The following is a 14,714-nucleotide window of genomic DNA, read 5'->3' as shown; positions in this document are numbered from 1 at the left end:
ATAGTCAAAGTAAATTTGGTTTCATTTCAAACCCTCCTTCCTTCGCAGTCACAGACGTTCCATGATACTTGGAAGTAGCAGGAAAAGGATAAGCAAAAATACAATACTTCTACATATAATAATCAACTACTTATGCAATTATATGTAGAGGAGGAGTTGGTTGAGTGGTTTATTATACCATTTAGTCCATGTTGAGTGTTAGTCTATACAATCAAATATAGTAAATAATATTCAGGTAAAAAGAGGTAAACATCAAAGGAGGTTTAGAGGTTTAGTGAAGAAAATAAAGCTACCTAATATGTTGTGAGTTTATACATGTACAAACTAATTGATTATAATAATAAATGAAGAGTTAGGATAATAAAGAAGTAGGGGTGCAAGTTGGGGTTTGTATATATTTTCCATAATAATGGGACTGATTTTGGAAATGTGAGTGAAAAGAAAGGTGCAAGTTGATAAAATGTGGAAGTGTTTTTATTGGCAAGTTGTGAATGAGGAAGAGGGAAGGGGGTTTGGAAATGAAAGGGACAGCCCTTTTCCATTTGGAACCAACTTGCTTTGCTTCGGAAATGCTTTTAATCTATACATCTACTCTTGTCTGCTTTTGGATGCCTTCACTCCTCCAATCCCTATTTTTCTTTCTTTTCCTATTTTTGCATTTTTTTTTCCCTCTTGGACTACTCTCATCCACCACATATTAATATTCCATCTCTCATCACTAGAGTTCTCCACACACTTCCTTCCTATTTGAATTAACCCAAAAAAAAAAAAAAATGGTTTCTAAAAAATTCATTCAGTTAAGCATACTTAATTTAGTTTCCAAGCTTGCATAAATTTGGAATTGGATTTTGTTTTTCAAGGCATCAAGTCATTTTAACGTGTTTGTGTTAAAGGTATCAAGTCATTTTAACGTGTTACATGCGTTGTTGGACTCCACAATGTAATTTATAGTTTCACTTTTGGACGTATTAGAAATAAATACATTTAATTTAATTTTTCTAACTCTTCCATTCAGATCTTTTATTCAATCAAATTTTGCTATATTTATCCTTATTTAAAAGTGATTGTTATAATCGCTTGAAAATTTTGTTTCATTAATCTTATAACTTATTTTCGAGTTCTCTACCAAAGGCAAATACTAGTCATTATGATTTAATAATGATAATAACAAACTATTTTTAAACAAAAGTTAAAGGTATCACGAATTTGAACCGAACTCTATGAATAAGATGAAGTTTTTCAAAAATAATAAATGAATGAGTGAAACTATTCCCTCCTTTGGGGTCAAATTTCAAACACCTATCTCTACATTATTCTACTAAAAGAACTTACATGATCATATGTGAATTCGAAAAATAACATCGGAGAGTTGTAAAATAGAGCTTTAAAGATTTTAAAAGGCTAAATTAAAAATAATGATAAGTCATATAAAAAAATAACTAACTTTTTACACAAGAAAAATGTGTACATAATTGACATACATCTAATAGAAGGAACCAACCCAAGACGTTAGTCCCTTTCCATGTATGGAAAATTTTGGCAGCTAAATCAAAGGAAAAAAAGATGAGCCACAAAAGCTTTTACTTACATGTTGAATGGTTTAGTCCACAGGGCAAAGCCCCCTGCTCTTTCTGTATTAACTAACTGCACATGTTGAATGCCAAATCTTGTTAATAAGACGGAAGGATTGGTAGCAAACAGCGCATGCAAATGATTTGCAATTCATGGAGGATTCCATACGCCTGCTCATCTCATTGCTGTGATAAAGACCTTTTCTTTCTCTTCTTTTTTGGCAAGGATCTGCAAAGTGAATTGTAATTTGCAGGATATTGATAAAGGTTTAAAATGAGAACCTCCCATTTAATCTAAAACTAAAACCACACGAATAGCTTAGGTTGGTTATGGAAAATTAAACATCTAAAACTAATTTCACATATGAATTTCTTTGTTTTGTTATCAATTTACTAAAATTATTTTCAAACTTCCAATCAGACTTTGAAAACCAGAGCTAGTAGTTTTTTAAGCTAAATAGGTCATATATTTTGATATTAATTACTTCAGCTCTTGTCCTATGTGCTATAAAGATAAAAAGGTGTACAGGGACTCTTACATTAAATCAGGTCCGATCAGCTCCTTTTTTCGTCTAGTCTTTATGATCATCAATCATAAATAAAATCTTCTCCCTGAGATTCTTAATAATCTGAATGGAAGAAACGAGGACGATGGATTAATTCAGAGAAATTAATAATCGGGGTAAAAAAGAATCAGGAATACATAATAGTGTACAAACTGAGGTAGAATTCTCTGCCCATCTTTTAGCGAAAACTGCAGCATTTTTCATGTGAGAACAATCCGTAGAATCAAAATTCAAAAAGTACGAAGTATTCTCCGTTGCTTCTGCTACCCAGAGATGATTTATTTGGTCCTTTGGTCTCTTTATAAGATTGCAGAAACCTGCCTGAAGGAAGATTTGATCTAACAGTAAAATTAATACTAGCAATATAATTAGACACAATGCACTTTGGATTTCAAAAAGAAAAAGAAAAGAAAGAAACAGAGGAAACAAAATTTACATACGGTGGAACCGGTAAGATTGCTGTTCATTGGCACAAATGAATCATCATCCGCATACTGTGAGCAGAAACTAATAGCAAGGAGCGAATTGGATATGCCTTCTGAATGTGACTCAGATACAAAACCATCTACCACAAATATCCACTGTTTCTTCTGTTGAGCAGTAGCAAAAACCTCCCCCACATGTACAATAATTGCAACAACATCAAATTCACTGTGAATAATAGGAAAAAATGTTAGTGATACCACAGAATGTCTAAAAATTGAATGATGCCTTTTAGAGAATTATTTGCAAGCTTTACCTGGATAGAGGAACTTCCCCCAAATTTGATAACAAAACAGATTTCCGGGGTTTATAAAAGGGCCTGCAGCAGAAGAGGCATGAGTTTGCACCTCAATTTTACCAAAACAAGAGACATGAAAAGACGTACTCAAAGCATTTCATGGACTGGGGAGATAAGGACTGCCATTTGGTGGTTGATCCTTTTGTTTGCAAGTAAAGAATATCCGCATCACAATTTATTGGCACAAGTCCTCCAATAGCATATGCCTGCCCCTCAACCAGCTCGAGTTGCTATCACATTGTTTTAGTATATTCAGTTAGATGCTTGTAAAACAAACAAATCTTACCCGTCCATCATAGAAACAAGCAATTGAACTCGATAAAACAAAAAAAAGGAGTAAATTATTCATTGGTGGAGAAAGTGCGTGAAGGCGAACCCGAGGGGCAGATGACTCACATGGAAAAGAAAATTGACATGAGAATGGATAAGACATGGACCAAATGATTGAATTCACCTGCTTTTCTGATGGATTCCAGATTGTAATCAAGCCCTCCTTCCCATGAGTTTTTCTTTGGCTGCTTTTGCTTGTAAGTCCAACCACTCTAACTCTCATAAATGGAGTGACATCTCTACCACTTAACCCAGCATCTGCCAATGCTCTCTCAATCGATTTTTCCATGTCCGATTGCCTGATTGCCTGATATTTAAAGGCATGATTAACAATCTGATTTGATCTGTCCCACAAAATAAAATAAGAATAAGAATAAGAATAAGAATAACCTCTATTTTAGCTTGGTAGCTCGCAAAAGAAGTCAACTGTTCAGGACTCATCTCTGCCATCAAAAGTTCAGGTTCAGCCGCTGTCTCAAGGATCTTAAAGAGTTTTGCCCCTTCTTCACTATCACTCTCATTGTAGATATTACTCTTTGTCCCTCTCTGGAATTCAGAAACAATACCATCTATTATAGCTGTGCGCCTACAGTCAAAACATCATTCAGCCACAATACAAACTTAGCAAAACCTCCCTATTCCATCTGCAATTCTTTAATTTGATCTTTTATACCAAATCATACTCAATTTATAACTTATGCCATACAAACATAATTAATACATGGTAGATATTGTCTGCGTTAAACAAAGAATTTGAAAGATACACAGCTTGGGGATTCACCTCTGCTCATATAATTGTCTGATCTTCATCTCAATCCGCTCAGTTCTTACTATGGATGCCCCATCACTTAACCTATATTATCAATCATGGCAAAGTTAGGTAACAAGATGAAAGCATTGTTAGCATTTCATACAGAATAGTTGACACACTCATCTTGCATTACCTCTCCTTATAAAGAACGGGGTATTTCCGTGAGACTCCAACCAATGTCCAAGGAATTGGACCCCCACTGCTCTTGATGCACTTAAAGGATAATGGGACACCAGCATTTTTGCCTACATAGAAATAGAAGCGTCAAGCATGAATAAACCAGTAAACTATAGGCTTGAGTATTCTCACGTAAACAATTGGCATTATCAACAGAATTTCTGTGGCACTCACAGAATCCCAGTCTATCTGCCCAATGAGCTCTAAAAGTTCCATTTATGTGCAACATCAAATTAACAGTCTCTGGCATCTGTAGTTGTAGACAAATGATCAGCAAGTCTAAACCAACGAAAGACAAATAGTATATTTTCATACTAGAACTTGTTTCTTCATGGTCCTTTTATGTTTATAGTACTCAACAGTCAAAGACTTCTATTATAAAACATTATTGAAGTAAAGAAAGTTGAAACTAAAATGGAATAATTTGAACCATTAACACCGTGGAAATTATGGGAATTAAATATGTGATATAATCAAGAAATAAACAAAAACAACCTCAAGAGGTGAAACAGGCCCGATCCAACCACATAATCTTGCTCCCCATATCTTCAAAAGAGATGCAAAACTGTTAGCTGGAAGCACATTCAATGAATAAAGAATTGGATAAACAATAGATAAATTACCCGAAGTTTCTGTCCCACAAACAGTTTTCCCATAAGAAGTTGCTTTGACAGTGGCCCATCCAAAAGAGCATCAATGGAATACCTATCACATCCAATATCAATGCCAAAGAATCAAAAATATGTAATGAAAATCCTATAGGGTCAGTTCCATACCATCCATCAGTCAATTCAACTTTTGCCCCTTCACCATAATTAGACTCGCTGATCATGGATGAACAGACTTGGGCCCTTGATTTGCATTTTGAGCGAATAGCTGAAATACATAAAGTTAACAACATAGATGGTGGTGCATCTCCTTCCAGTATTCTCTTTATTGCAGAACGGTGGCCTTGATTAACTTCTCTTTCATACCTTTCAAGCATTAAATAATTTATTTCACTCTTTTCATAAATAGGGTAGTTCTATTCTATCATATTTGAGTAATAAATGCAATCATTCACCTATATTTCAATTCCTCGAGAACATTGGAAACTCCCAAAAAATTTCTATTTGATTTGACCAGACTCTGCCTCTCATAGCAGGCCAGTTTCCAAACAATCCACTTGTAGTGATTTGTAACCCACCTAAACAGCCAGAACCACAAAAGTTAAACCCATACCCAAAAAATTTGAGAAAACTCAATAGGGAGCAAGAACTGATCATATGTCTCCTTCTGCAAACAGTGAGACTATTAGGCTAAGCTACTCCAAAAGTCCAAACTTCTCATGCACCCACAAGGGTTGACCTGAATTGTATTTGATTGGATTGCACCCTTTCATAATAGTGTGTGTAAGAATTAAAAAGTCAGAAAAATTTACAATTCAGAAACATGTTGTGGGGAAGCTCCAGAGTCGGTTAACATATGACGAAAAGCTTCTACTCCAATACAATTTGTGCCAGAGTTGTCAGGAACTTTATATTTCTCTGCATTTTCTGCTTTGATTCTTCTGACTTCGTCTGACAAGTAATCCAACTATTTCACCATAGTTGAAAATAGCGTCTCAGTATCGGAATTCAACAGAAAATTTAGGGTGTGCTGACCTTAGATCTACGTACCTTGTCATGGTTTGATGAAGGTCTTCCAAAATACTCCTTCATATACATCCTTGAAGTTTGATGTGGATACCGAGTGGAAACCCTTCTTTTGCAACTGAAGTTATTAGACGATGAAGTTGATAAACCTGGTCAAAAATATAGTCAAGATTCCATAAAAATACTGAAGCTAACAAATAAGATGTGGAAAGGCTAAAGAAGGTAAACTGACTTGTAGTCACAAGTGATGCATTCTTATTAAAGGGAGTGGAAAACTTGGAATTCCGAGGCCTTTTGAATGGAGATATGGAACTTGTACCCCAAAGCTTCCTCTTCTCGTTATTACTAGCTCTATCACTTCTACTTCTTGAGTCGACAATATTCGAAATGTCATTCAGTGGCTCACCAAATGACCGTTCAGCCAAATGAATCCCTGATCTAATTCCATTTTCAAGAGCATTCTCCACTATAGTACATGGCTCATTAGGCTGGCTGCCAATAGTTTCTGCCAAACAGGATTTATTGTCGTCAAACCTACTAATACTTTCTTCTTCGGCTGCATCAAATTTCTTCATCAAATTACTACCTAATATACTTTTTGACTTCAATGAAGATTGCATAACTCTTGAAGATGGTCTTAATGGGGAAACAAAGCTTTTGGATGTGTGTTTAGTAGTTGACTCTACCTTGTTGAATGAAGGAGTGTGAAAAATATGTTCCCCATTTGACGGTGTTGCATCTCCCATATTCCTCTTATAGCAATCACTGTCCCCATCATCCAAGAAACTTCCCAACTCTGGGTCACCAAGGAGACTTCTTGCACGTTGTAGTGCATCACTTGAAACAGATAAGGATCTACCCCCAGCTGTGTGAAACTTTATTGGAGGAGCCTTGGGAGCCTTATTAGGCAATTCAATTTGTCTGAATGACGGGCTAGCTTGATTCTCTGATGAACTTCTTGAAAAGCAAGTATTAAAGACCAATGGAGAGATTGAAACTGATGCACCGCTCATGTTCTCCATACCACACACACCTTTTGATTCCAAAAATTCCCCTTTCACATCGTATGGGCTGATGGCTTGTCCGAATCTTTGAAAACTGGAACATGTATCATCTTCTTCCAGTCCCAACAATGTCTTGGCTCTGAGAAGACCTTCAGAAGATACGTTGACCGATTTCCCAGAGCCCGTTTGAAAGAGAGAATTGGAGAAATTACCTCCATTATGCAATCGACCTGCATGAATTGAACTAATAGAGATTTATCCATCAACTATGACTATAAGCAACCTAATTAGAAAAACACACGAATTTCCCTCGGTCGTGAGATTAAATGAACAATAACATGTTAAAAGAGCGAAGTAAGAAAATAGCAAAGATGGAATATGAATCAAAATTGCGAGCTACATAGATTTTGATTGAGTAATCAAGTTAAGAAGTTCTACACAGCAATGGAGATTAGGTATCTATAGCTAAATAAATTGACGGAATTAAGAGAGTGAAGAAAAACCTATATCTGGAGCTTTATCATCGGAGAGCAGAGACAAAGCCTTATCGATTGAAGACTGTTTTACAGAAACTGATTTTCCCAATCCGGTTCGAAACATCGAAGCGCCCGCACCTGCATCCTCGGAATTTTGCATGAACCTTGAGCAAAGCAAGAGGTCAGCCATGGATGGGAGACGGGCGACGGAGTTGGTGCTGTCACTTCGAGAAAGAGAACCATTTTGTTCGCATTCGGATTTGACTTCGAGACGCTGAGCAGAAAGTTCCCACCGAAAATTGTTGCCGGAATCGGATAAAATCTGCCAAGACGACATGCCCCGTCGCACCGAATGAGGCAGCGGAGTGAGCGTCGGCTTTGGGCTTTTGAGCTGAGTCTATACCGTTCTTCCAAAATAAGTGGCGGGAAATTTCGGAACTGAGGAGGGAAGAAGATCCGATTGGGGGGAATGGGTTCAACGTAGAATCAAGGAACCTCGTCTATTTTTCAAGTTAAAATGGTTCGTTTGGGTTCAAACCATTTGTCCCACCCCAGTCCGCACTTGGATCGTAAAGTAGATCCAAGCTTGGGCTCCAAGCCCAAGTTCCCATCTATTTAAAACCATCTCTTTCTTCTTTCATTGTTCCATCGACTATTATTATTCGTATACATATTTTTGCATATGATTTAACTCCATTCTATAAATTTAGACCTCAGTACACACGCATAATTCACTTAAAACGACCCATCACCGGTGTTCCAATAATTTCAAAAATGGCTATACGAAAGTTGTTTAAATTACTACCTAACATTTGAAACAGGTGGTGCATTATTCGGCCTTGTCATTGCACGATCAAAACATCTTTCTCCTTTTTCTAGCAATACAGCCAATAATCAAAATCTTTGCTGATACTGTTCTCAATATTGCCCCAGTCTTCAATTGGTATTAATTTCGTTAAGTACTCCTGCTTTAGTATTTCAGTCGTGCATTGCCTTGCAGCAGCGTTGGGGAATGCAGCGCAAGAAAAGTGTAAAGCATCGTAGTCGGCAAGATGGTGTAGAGTAGTCAAAAGGAAAGAAGAAAAGGGGTGAAACTACATTCCGACCATTCACAGGCTAAACAGTGTCCTCCCATACTCTTCATCAAGATTACGAGTACTATTCTTCATCAATTATACAATATCATCTTCTAACCAATTCCCTGTTGCCATTTCTCACTGTGTTTCCCATCATCCTACGTTTGTTTTTTCTCTCTCTACTTAATAACAATGGTTTGCCGCTGTTGGAAACATCGACTGAAGTTAAGAAGAATCCTCTGAAGCTCAGGAGGGATAGCGCCGTTGATTGAAGGCGGTTCCGTTTACGGGTTGGCGATTTCTCTATCGCGGCGCTATCCATCCTGAGTTTCACTGGTTCTTCTTGCTCTGCCTTTGGATGTCATCGTCTCTATGAATGTAGGTTGCAGTAACGGAGTAATGCCACTAATTGCGACATACACTGACCGATCACTCGACGAGCAAATGAGAAAGTGAGTATTTTACGATTATTCTGTCTCTGAAGTTGAATTGATTTTTTTGATAACAGAGTTTTGATTAAAGAGTTTCAGTTCATGGAAATAGAACTCAGAGTTCAATTTTCTTTGAGGTTTGCTTCCTAGCTTAAACAATAAACTATTTAAATTCACAACTCAAACAGTTAGGTTAAATCCAAATATCATGAAATTAAATTAAACTCTGGCGCGAGGGTTAGGATGTTGTCACTTTCTTTCTTGCTTTAAAGTGGGTGAAATGTGAGGCAAAATCTTTGCAGCGTATCTTAGCTATTTTGGAACCTTCTGATATTTTCTTCTCAGTTGGTAGAGCAATCACATGCCTTTTGCTTCGTTAAGTCTTTTTATTCAACAGAAAAGTATGATAAATGCAGTCATAATCAGTAGTAGATGGGGAAAAATACTTAACGCCATTTTTGTCACCAACCTTGTTAATGGAAAAAATGAGGAACACTGTGTTTTCTTTTCCCTGGCCCCGCAACATTAATGTCAGTAGAAAAAGGAAACAGTGAAAAGGAAAACAAACACTTTTAAAGCTCTGACTGTTCTTTTACAAGTCAGTCAACAAAAGAGGGGTTGATTTTATTTTATTCTCTTGCCAGAAGTTAATTTTCAGAATACTATCGGTGTATTCGAAGCTCGATTTACTTGTTTGTTCAAAATAATTTTATTGTTTGAATTGGCTAAGGTTTTGCTCAGATCTTGATCAGAGGAAAATTGAGAGATGATACCAATTAGGCTTTTGCAGCATCGCTTGGTATGTTTGAGCTGAAATTCCACGGCAATTCGGAGCCGGAGATCAGGGATGAACAACACTGCTTGGCGGTGATTCATGAGAACTGTGATTTGATTAGGGGAGGGGCGATCAAATGAAGAAGGCATCTCCCATTAAACTGCGTAAGCCATCTAAATGTAGTATTTTGCCTTGGGATTAAGCTGTCTATTGACAGAGAAAAATGAATGGAAAACTGAAACTCAGAATCAGCTTAAAATACATCACAGAAGAATCCCCATTATACTTGTATCATCAACGATATATATGCACTTAGAATCAATATATGAATAAAAGAATAATTCAAATACTAATTAACCAAAAATAAAAGAATACTTCTATAATCTGTACTATACTATAAGCCTACAACAAATAAAACAACCACACAATACCCTTATGTTCTTCTAATCTTGGCAGTATCTTGGAAGTAATCTATAATTATATGTAGCTCTTCTATTCATTTTCTGGTTGATTTTTGGCACCGTCGTCACCAGAAGTAGAAGCATTGATTTCCTCCAGTTGCTGGAGAATCTGCTGAACATCTGGCCGAGCAGTTGGTGACGGATCAACACAATGCAGGGCTAGTTTTAAAGTGTTCAGCAGTTCATCGCCAATATTTTGTGTATCTTTCATAAGCTCCAAATCAAACACTTCATTTGTCCACTCTTCCTTTACTATTGAGGCCACCCACTGTGGTAAGTCCATTCCATCCATGGCTTCTCCAGGAGATTTTCCTGTCAAGAGTTCCAATATTATGACTCCAAGGCTGTAGACATCTGTCTTTGTTGTGGTCTTTTTGGTTTTTGTTAGCTCTGGTGCATTGTAGCCCTGTGATCCTGCAGTGGCAATCACATTTGTGGCTGCAGCTGAAGTCATGAGCTTGGGAAGCCCAAAATCTGCAATACGAGCATTACTCTGATCATCCAGCAGAATGTTGCTGGACGTGAGGTTTCCATGAATAAGATTCTCCTCTGTGTGGAGGTAGTTCAAGCCTTGCGTGATTCCAATCGCTATTTTCATCCTTGTTGGCCAATCGACTGTGGTTTCTGGTCCACGAGCTGCATACAGTAAAACAAAAGTAAGTATATGAGTTATGAGTATAGCTTAACTAGATCAATAACCTCTTTCATAAGTAGTAGAGCTTGCTGCTTCTGAGTCTCGATCCTGTTTGAACTGCAATTGGAAAAAAGAAAAGGAAAACGATGATAGTAAAACTTGTACAGTCAACTGTTGAGTTTACTTACCATGAAGGAAGGAAGAGAGGCTTCCTCTAGGCATGTAATCAAAGACCAGGAGCTTCTCTCCTTTGGGGCCTAAGTAGTAAGCTCTAAGAGCAAGTAGATTTGGATGTCGAATTTTTCCGAGGCCTGCAACTTCGGTTTCAAATTCCTTGTGCCCTTTTGTTGTTTTCTCTCTCAATCTTTTCACTGCAACTTCATTTCCATCTTCCAATGTTGCTTTATATGCTGTTCCATATGTGCTCTTGCCCATGATCTCAGCAGTCGCACACAGAAGATCATCAGCAGTGAAAACGAATGGCCCATCAAAATGAACTAGTTTTCCACCAGCTTCACCTGCTCCAACTTCTGTGCTCCCGGGTGCTGCCTTTTCGATGCTTCTGGCAGCAGCTTGCTTGGCAGTTGTTTTGTCAGTCTTCCTGGCAGCTGCTCTTTTTGATAATAAACAACAGAGCAAAATTGAGCAGAGAAGAAGAAGAAGCACCAACAGAGCTCCTGCCGCTATCAGGATTATGTCCTTTACACTAAGTCTGCGGTGGTGACGCGGTTTCAGGACCTCAGTTGATGGAGTAGTAATATTCTGTGGGGAGGATGCAGGTAGGCATGGAGTTGAAGTACTAAAACCACACAGTTGAAGGTTCCCTACAAAAGAGCTCGCATTGAACTTATTTGATAGGAGAACTGGGACAGGGCCAGAGAGATTGTTGTAAGAGACATTGAAAGAGGTTAGATTCAACAACCGGGTCAATGATGTTGGAATCTGTCCAGTGAAGTTATTTTCTGAGAAATCAAGTTGGCTAATAGCAGAAATGTTCCCAAAACTTGCAGGAATCTCACCACTAAAACGATTCTTCCCAAGCTTGACCACCGAGAGATTGTGCAATCTATCAATATCTTCTGGAATCTGGCTTTCAAGACGATTATTTTCAACCTTCAATAACTGAAGAGAGGAGAGATTGGAGAAACTTGAAGGGAAGCTGCCGTTAATGGCGTTATTCGACAAATCCAAAAGACGAAGTCTCTTCAGCCTGCCTATTTCACCTGGTATAGCTCCAGAGATCTTGTTCTCACTGATGGAAATCTCTTGAAGCCATTCCAATTTAGTTAAAGAAGCTGGAATTGCTCCAGATATAGCATTATGATCAAGTGTCAAAACCCCAAGTGGGCAAGTTTTGTTTCCAAGACTTCCCCAAGAATCTGGGACAGTCCCAGAAATATTATTGTGCTGAAGGGCGAGAATTATAAGAGAAAACGACTGCGTGAAACTTGTTGGGATAGATCCCGACAATGAATTGTAACTCAGATTAACTCTAATCAATTTGGTAGAATTTGCTATACCGAAAGGAATTTCTCCAGTGAGCAAATTGTTGCTCAAATCAAGAGTTTGAAGTAGGGGAAGATGACCAATAGTAGGAGGAATAGAACCTGATAATCTGTTGTTGAAAAGATAAATTCCTCTGAGATTTGGAAGGAACCCGATGGACCGAGGGATCACGCCAGAGATCACATTGTCATGGAGGCTAAGCTTCCGAAGTTCCCGGAGCTGCCCAATCCTATCAGAAATCCTGCCGGCAAGGGCCTTCCATGGAAGCTGTATAGCAATAACCTGCCCTTTCACGCACTTGATTCCTACCCACTGCCCGGAACAAGCTCCATTACTTCCATTCCAACTACGCAAAACTCCTTTTAGATCAACGAGTTCATGTTTTATAGCTTGAAGAGCTTGAAAGTCGCCTTGAGTAACAGACACTCCATCCCACATCTGGCCAGTGACTGGCCGAAAGGAACAAGCCAAAAGAAGAGCAAAAGCCAGAGCAATGAGGTACGAAGAACAGCTTCTCCATTGTTGGTTCTTGAGTTTCCTGTTGTTATTTGGTGATTTAGAGCACCAAGCAGCAGTTTTTGATGGAAGAATCTGCATGAACTGAAATGGGTATACCTGAAATTCACTCAGAGGGTAGTGACCCTTTCCCATGAACCAAAAGAAACTTCAGTTAAGAAGTGGGAAAAGAGAACGAGTTTTCTTATTTCTGGTTATTCTAGGGTTACAGAAAGTTGGGAAGATAAGTTTTATAGGAGAAGAAGAAGAAGAAGAAGTTTGAAAGAAAAAGAAAACAACGGAAAAATTAGATGAGGTGAGAGAAAGAAGTTGGAATGGGTCTGAAGAGGCATGTGAGGATTCAGAAATGTTATTATAATTTAGGGTGGAAGAGAGGGAGAAGAAAAGGTTTAGAGAAGGCCTACACAAATGGGGTCAGAGTCTTCATTCTTTTATGTTAACGGCTACATTTTTCATGGGTTAATTCCAGGCTAAATGACATTTTTTTTCTTCTTTGCATCTGTAACGCTTTCTCTCCTCCTCCAACGGCTATATTTGATTGGGTCAGCATAATAGGTGGATAATATATAATGTATAATGTATAATGGGGAATTATACATTATGAACGTACGTTGGTGGTGCCACCTGCCCTACAACGTTTCTGACTTTGTACTAATATTAATAATGACTAAATTATTAACCTTTTCTCATAAAGATAGACAGAGAAGAGAATAATTTATCTTTTACCTTCAATTTTATGATGTGTATCATTTTCCATATTATAAAATTGTAAACTAGACTAAGCGTTGCAATGTTTAAGATAGGCTCAGTTATTGCAATTGAATCTAATCGTCTTTGCTCTATTGGAAGACACCTATCTTGGTACGTCGATTTTTGCTGCTTAACAAATTACCATTACTTGTTTGATTATTATTATTATTATTAACAGCTCAATGGTTTCTGTTGATTCCGATTAATTCTACCATAACTCGGTGTATTTTGTGGCCACGGTTGAATCAAATAAAATCAAATTAAAAAATAATTTTGTTATTCAAAACTAATCAAATAAACACATGTATAAAATTAACTTGCTGATAAATATTTTCACAACAATATCCAAAAATAAGAAAACAAATAAGTTTTAGGGAGAAAGAGACGAAAAAACAGCCAATGGATCACAAGAAATTTTGGACCTTCAATATAAATTAAAACTCCACAAGTGATTGTCTTATTTTGACCATCTAATCATCAAAATTAACCGAAAAAGAAATATACACGTTTTAAATTTAGAAACTAAAACAAAAGAACTAAAATAGAAGACGATACCAAGTTTAAGAATCAAAATATTTTTAATTATTTAAAATCAATTTTGAAAATATGACGTTCGAGTTCAAAAGTGAAATTAAATGGAATCAATTGCAACTAATTAAAGTTATGTTTGAAGTTATTGTCTAAGAAAAAAAAATCATGCCCTAAATCATTTTGAATTACATTTGTTTGCTTAACTTTTCCATAAACTTTGAACTGTTTAACCTCGTAACCTTAGAAAATAATACAAATACTTGAACCAAAAAAGTTAACTAAACAAACAAGACAAAGTCTTATATAATGCTTTTTTTCCAGTTCAACAAGAGGTAGAACAACACTGAAAGAAATATCTAACTTATATTTTCTCCCTATGTATATGTAAAGAAAGTTGCTTCATATGAAAAACACTACATTGAAAGGTAAAGACAAACCTATAAGAAGATATTGGATAGAAGATAATATGATTTTTTGAGAAATTTCAAGTTAATAATGTGTAAACACAAATGAATCTGTAGTTCTGTCCTGCTTTGAACTACGCAAGGCACACGAACAAATGTTGTGTAAAGGTGACTAAATTAGAAGAAAATAAAAACAATAAATAAGAGAATAAAGGAGAAAATAACGCATTATAATTTAAAATGGAAAATCTAATGGCCAAAAGATGCAAAGACCATAAAC

At 37.0% G+C, this 14,714-nt stretch overlaps 2 protein-coding genes and 1 long non-coding RNA gene across 5 annotated transcripts; 1 reads left to right on the top strand and 2 right to left on the bottom strand.

Moving 5' to 3' along the window:
- Positions 1-1,391: 1,391 nt before the first annotated feature.
- On the bottom strand, positions 1,392-8,028 carry LOC101215906 (protein BREAST CANCER SUSCEPTIBILITY 2 homolog B). Of its 3 annotated transcripts, XM_011653547.2 has the most exons (19): positions 7,378-8,028; positions 6,103-7,104; positions 5,895-6,019; positions 5,657-5,811; positions 5,300-5,422; positions 5,013-5,210; positions 4,860-4,941; positions 4,732-4,782; positions 4,411-4,486; positions 4,193-4,304; positions 4,030-4,101; positions 3,639-3,834; positions 3,373-3,555; positions 3,006-3,148; positions 2,877-2,939; positions 2,578-2,788; positions 2,291-2,458; positions 2,111-2,200; positions 1,392-1,800 (listed from the first exon to the last, which is right to left on the bottom strand). In XM_011653547.2, the coding sequence occupies exons 1-18, from the start codon at positions 7,685-7,687 to the stop codon at positions 2,144-2,146; spliced, it is 3,327 nt and encodes a 1,108-aa protein (XP_011651849.1). In that variant the 5' UTR covers positions 7,688-8,028; the 3' UTR covers positions 1,392-1,800; positions 2,111-2,143. The 3 variants fall into 3 exon arrangements, with proteins under 3 accessions (XP_011651849.1, XP_031738660.1, XP_031738661.1); XM_031882800.1 differs by lacking the exons at positions 1,392-1,800; positions 2,111-2,200 and having other exon boundaries at positions 2,297-2,475; XM_031882801.1 differs by lacking the exons at positions 1,392-1,800; positions 2,111-2,200 and having other exon boundaries at positions 2,297-2,454.
- A 712-nt stretch (positions 8,029-8,740) lies between these two features.
- Positions 8,741-9,985, top strand: LOC116402747. The gene is made up of 2 exons (XR_004215358.1): positions 8,741-8,878; positions 9,599-9,985. It is a non-coding gene; the product is annotated as an uncharacterized LOC116402747 (long non-coding RNA).
- LOC101206358 (probably inactive leucine-rich repeat receptor-like protein kinase IMK2) lies at positions 9,881-13,411 on the bottom strand. The gene is made up of 2 exons (XM_004137646.3): positions 10,916-13,411; positions 9,881-10,729 (listed from the first exon to the last, which is right to left on the bottom strand). The coding sequence occupies exons 1-2, from the start codon at positions 12,882-12,884 to the stop codon at positions 10,125-10,127; spliced, it is 2,574 nt and encodes an 857-aa protein (XP_004137694.1). The 5' UTR covers positions 12,885-13,411; the 3' UTR covers positions 9,881-10,124.
- Between the last annotated feature and the right edge of the window lie 1,303 nt (positions 13,412-14,714).

The sequence above is a fragment of the Cucumis sativus genome, chromosome 3, assembly GCF_000004075.3.
Source record: "Cucumis sativus cultivar 9930 chromosome 3, Cucumber_9930_V3, whole genome shotgun sequence".
Classification (NCBI taxonomy): domain Eukaryota; kingdom Viridiplantae; phylum Streptophyta; class Magnoliopsida; order Cucurbitales; family Cucurbitaceae; genus Cucumis; species Cucumis sativus.
Note: the sequence above shows the minus strand (reverse complement) of the source record. Positions and strands in the feature narration are given on the sequence as shown.

Excerpts from the sequence above, each read along its gene's own strand:
- LOC101215906 (XM_011653547.2), bottom strand. The coding sequence starts at position 7,687 with ATGTCGTCTTGGCAGATTTTATCCGATTCCGGCAACAATTTTCGGTGG. Across the intron at positions 4,942-5,012 it reads GTTGAATTGACTGATGGATG|GTATTCCATTGATGCTCTTT; the intron begins GTATGGAACTGA and ends TGGATGTGATAG. Across the intron at positions 2,201-2,290 it reads GGGCAGAGAATTCTACCTCA|ATTATTAAGAATCTCAGGGA; the intron begins GTTTGTACACTA and ends TCTTCCATTCAG.
- LOC101206358 (XM_004137646.3), bottom strand. The coding sequence starts at position 12,884 with ATGGGAAAGGGTCACTACCCTCTGAGTGAATTTCAGGTATACCCATTT. Across the intron at positions 10,730-10,915 it reads CCTCTCTTCCTTCCTTCATG|CTCGTGGACCAGAAACCACA; the intron begins GTAAGTAAACTC and ends TACTGTATGCAG.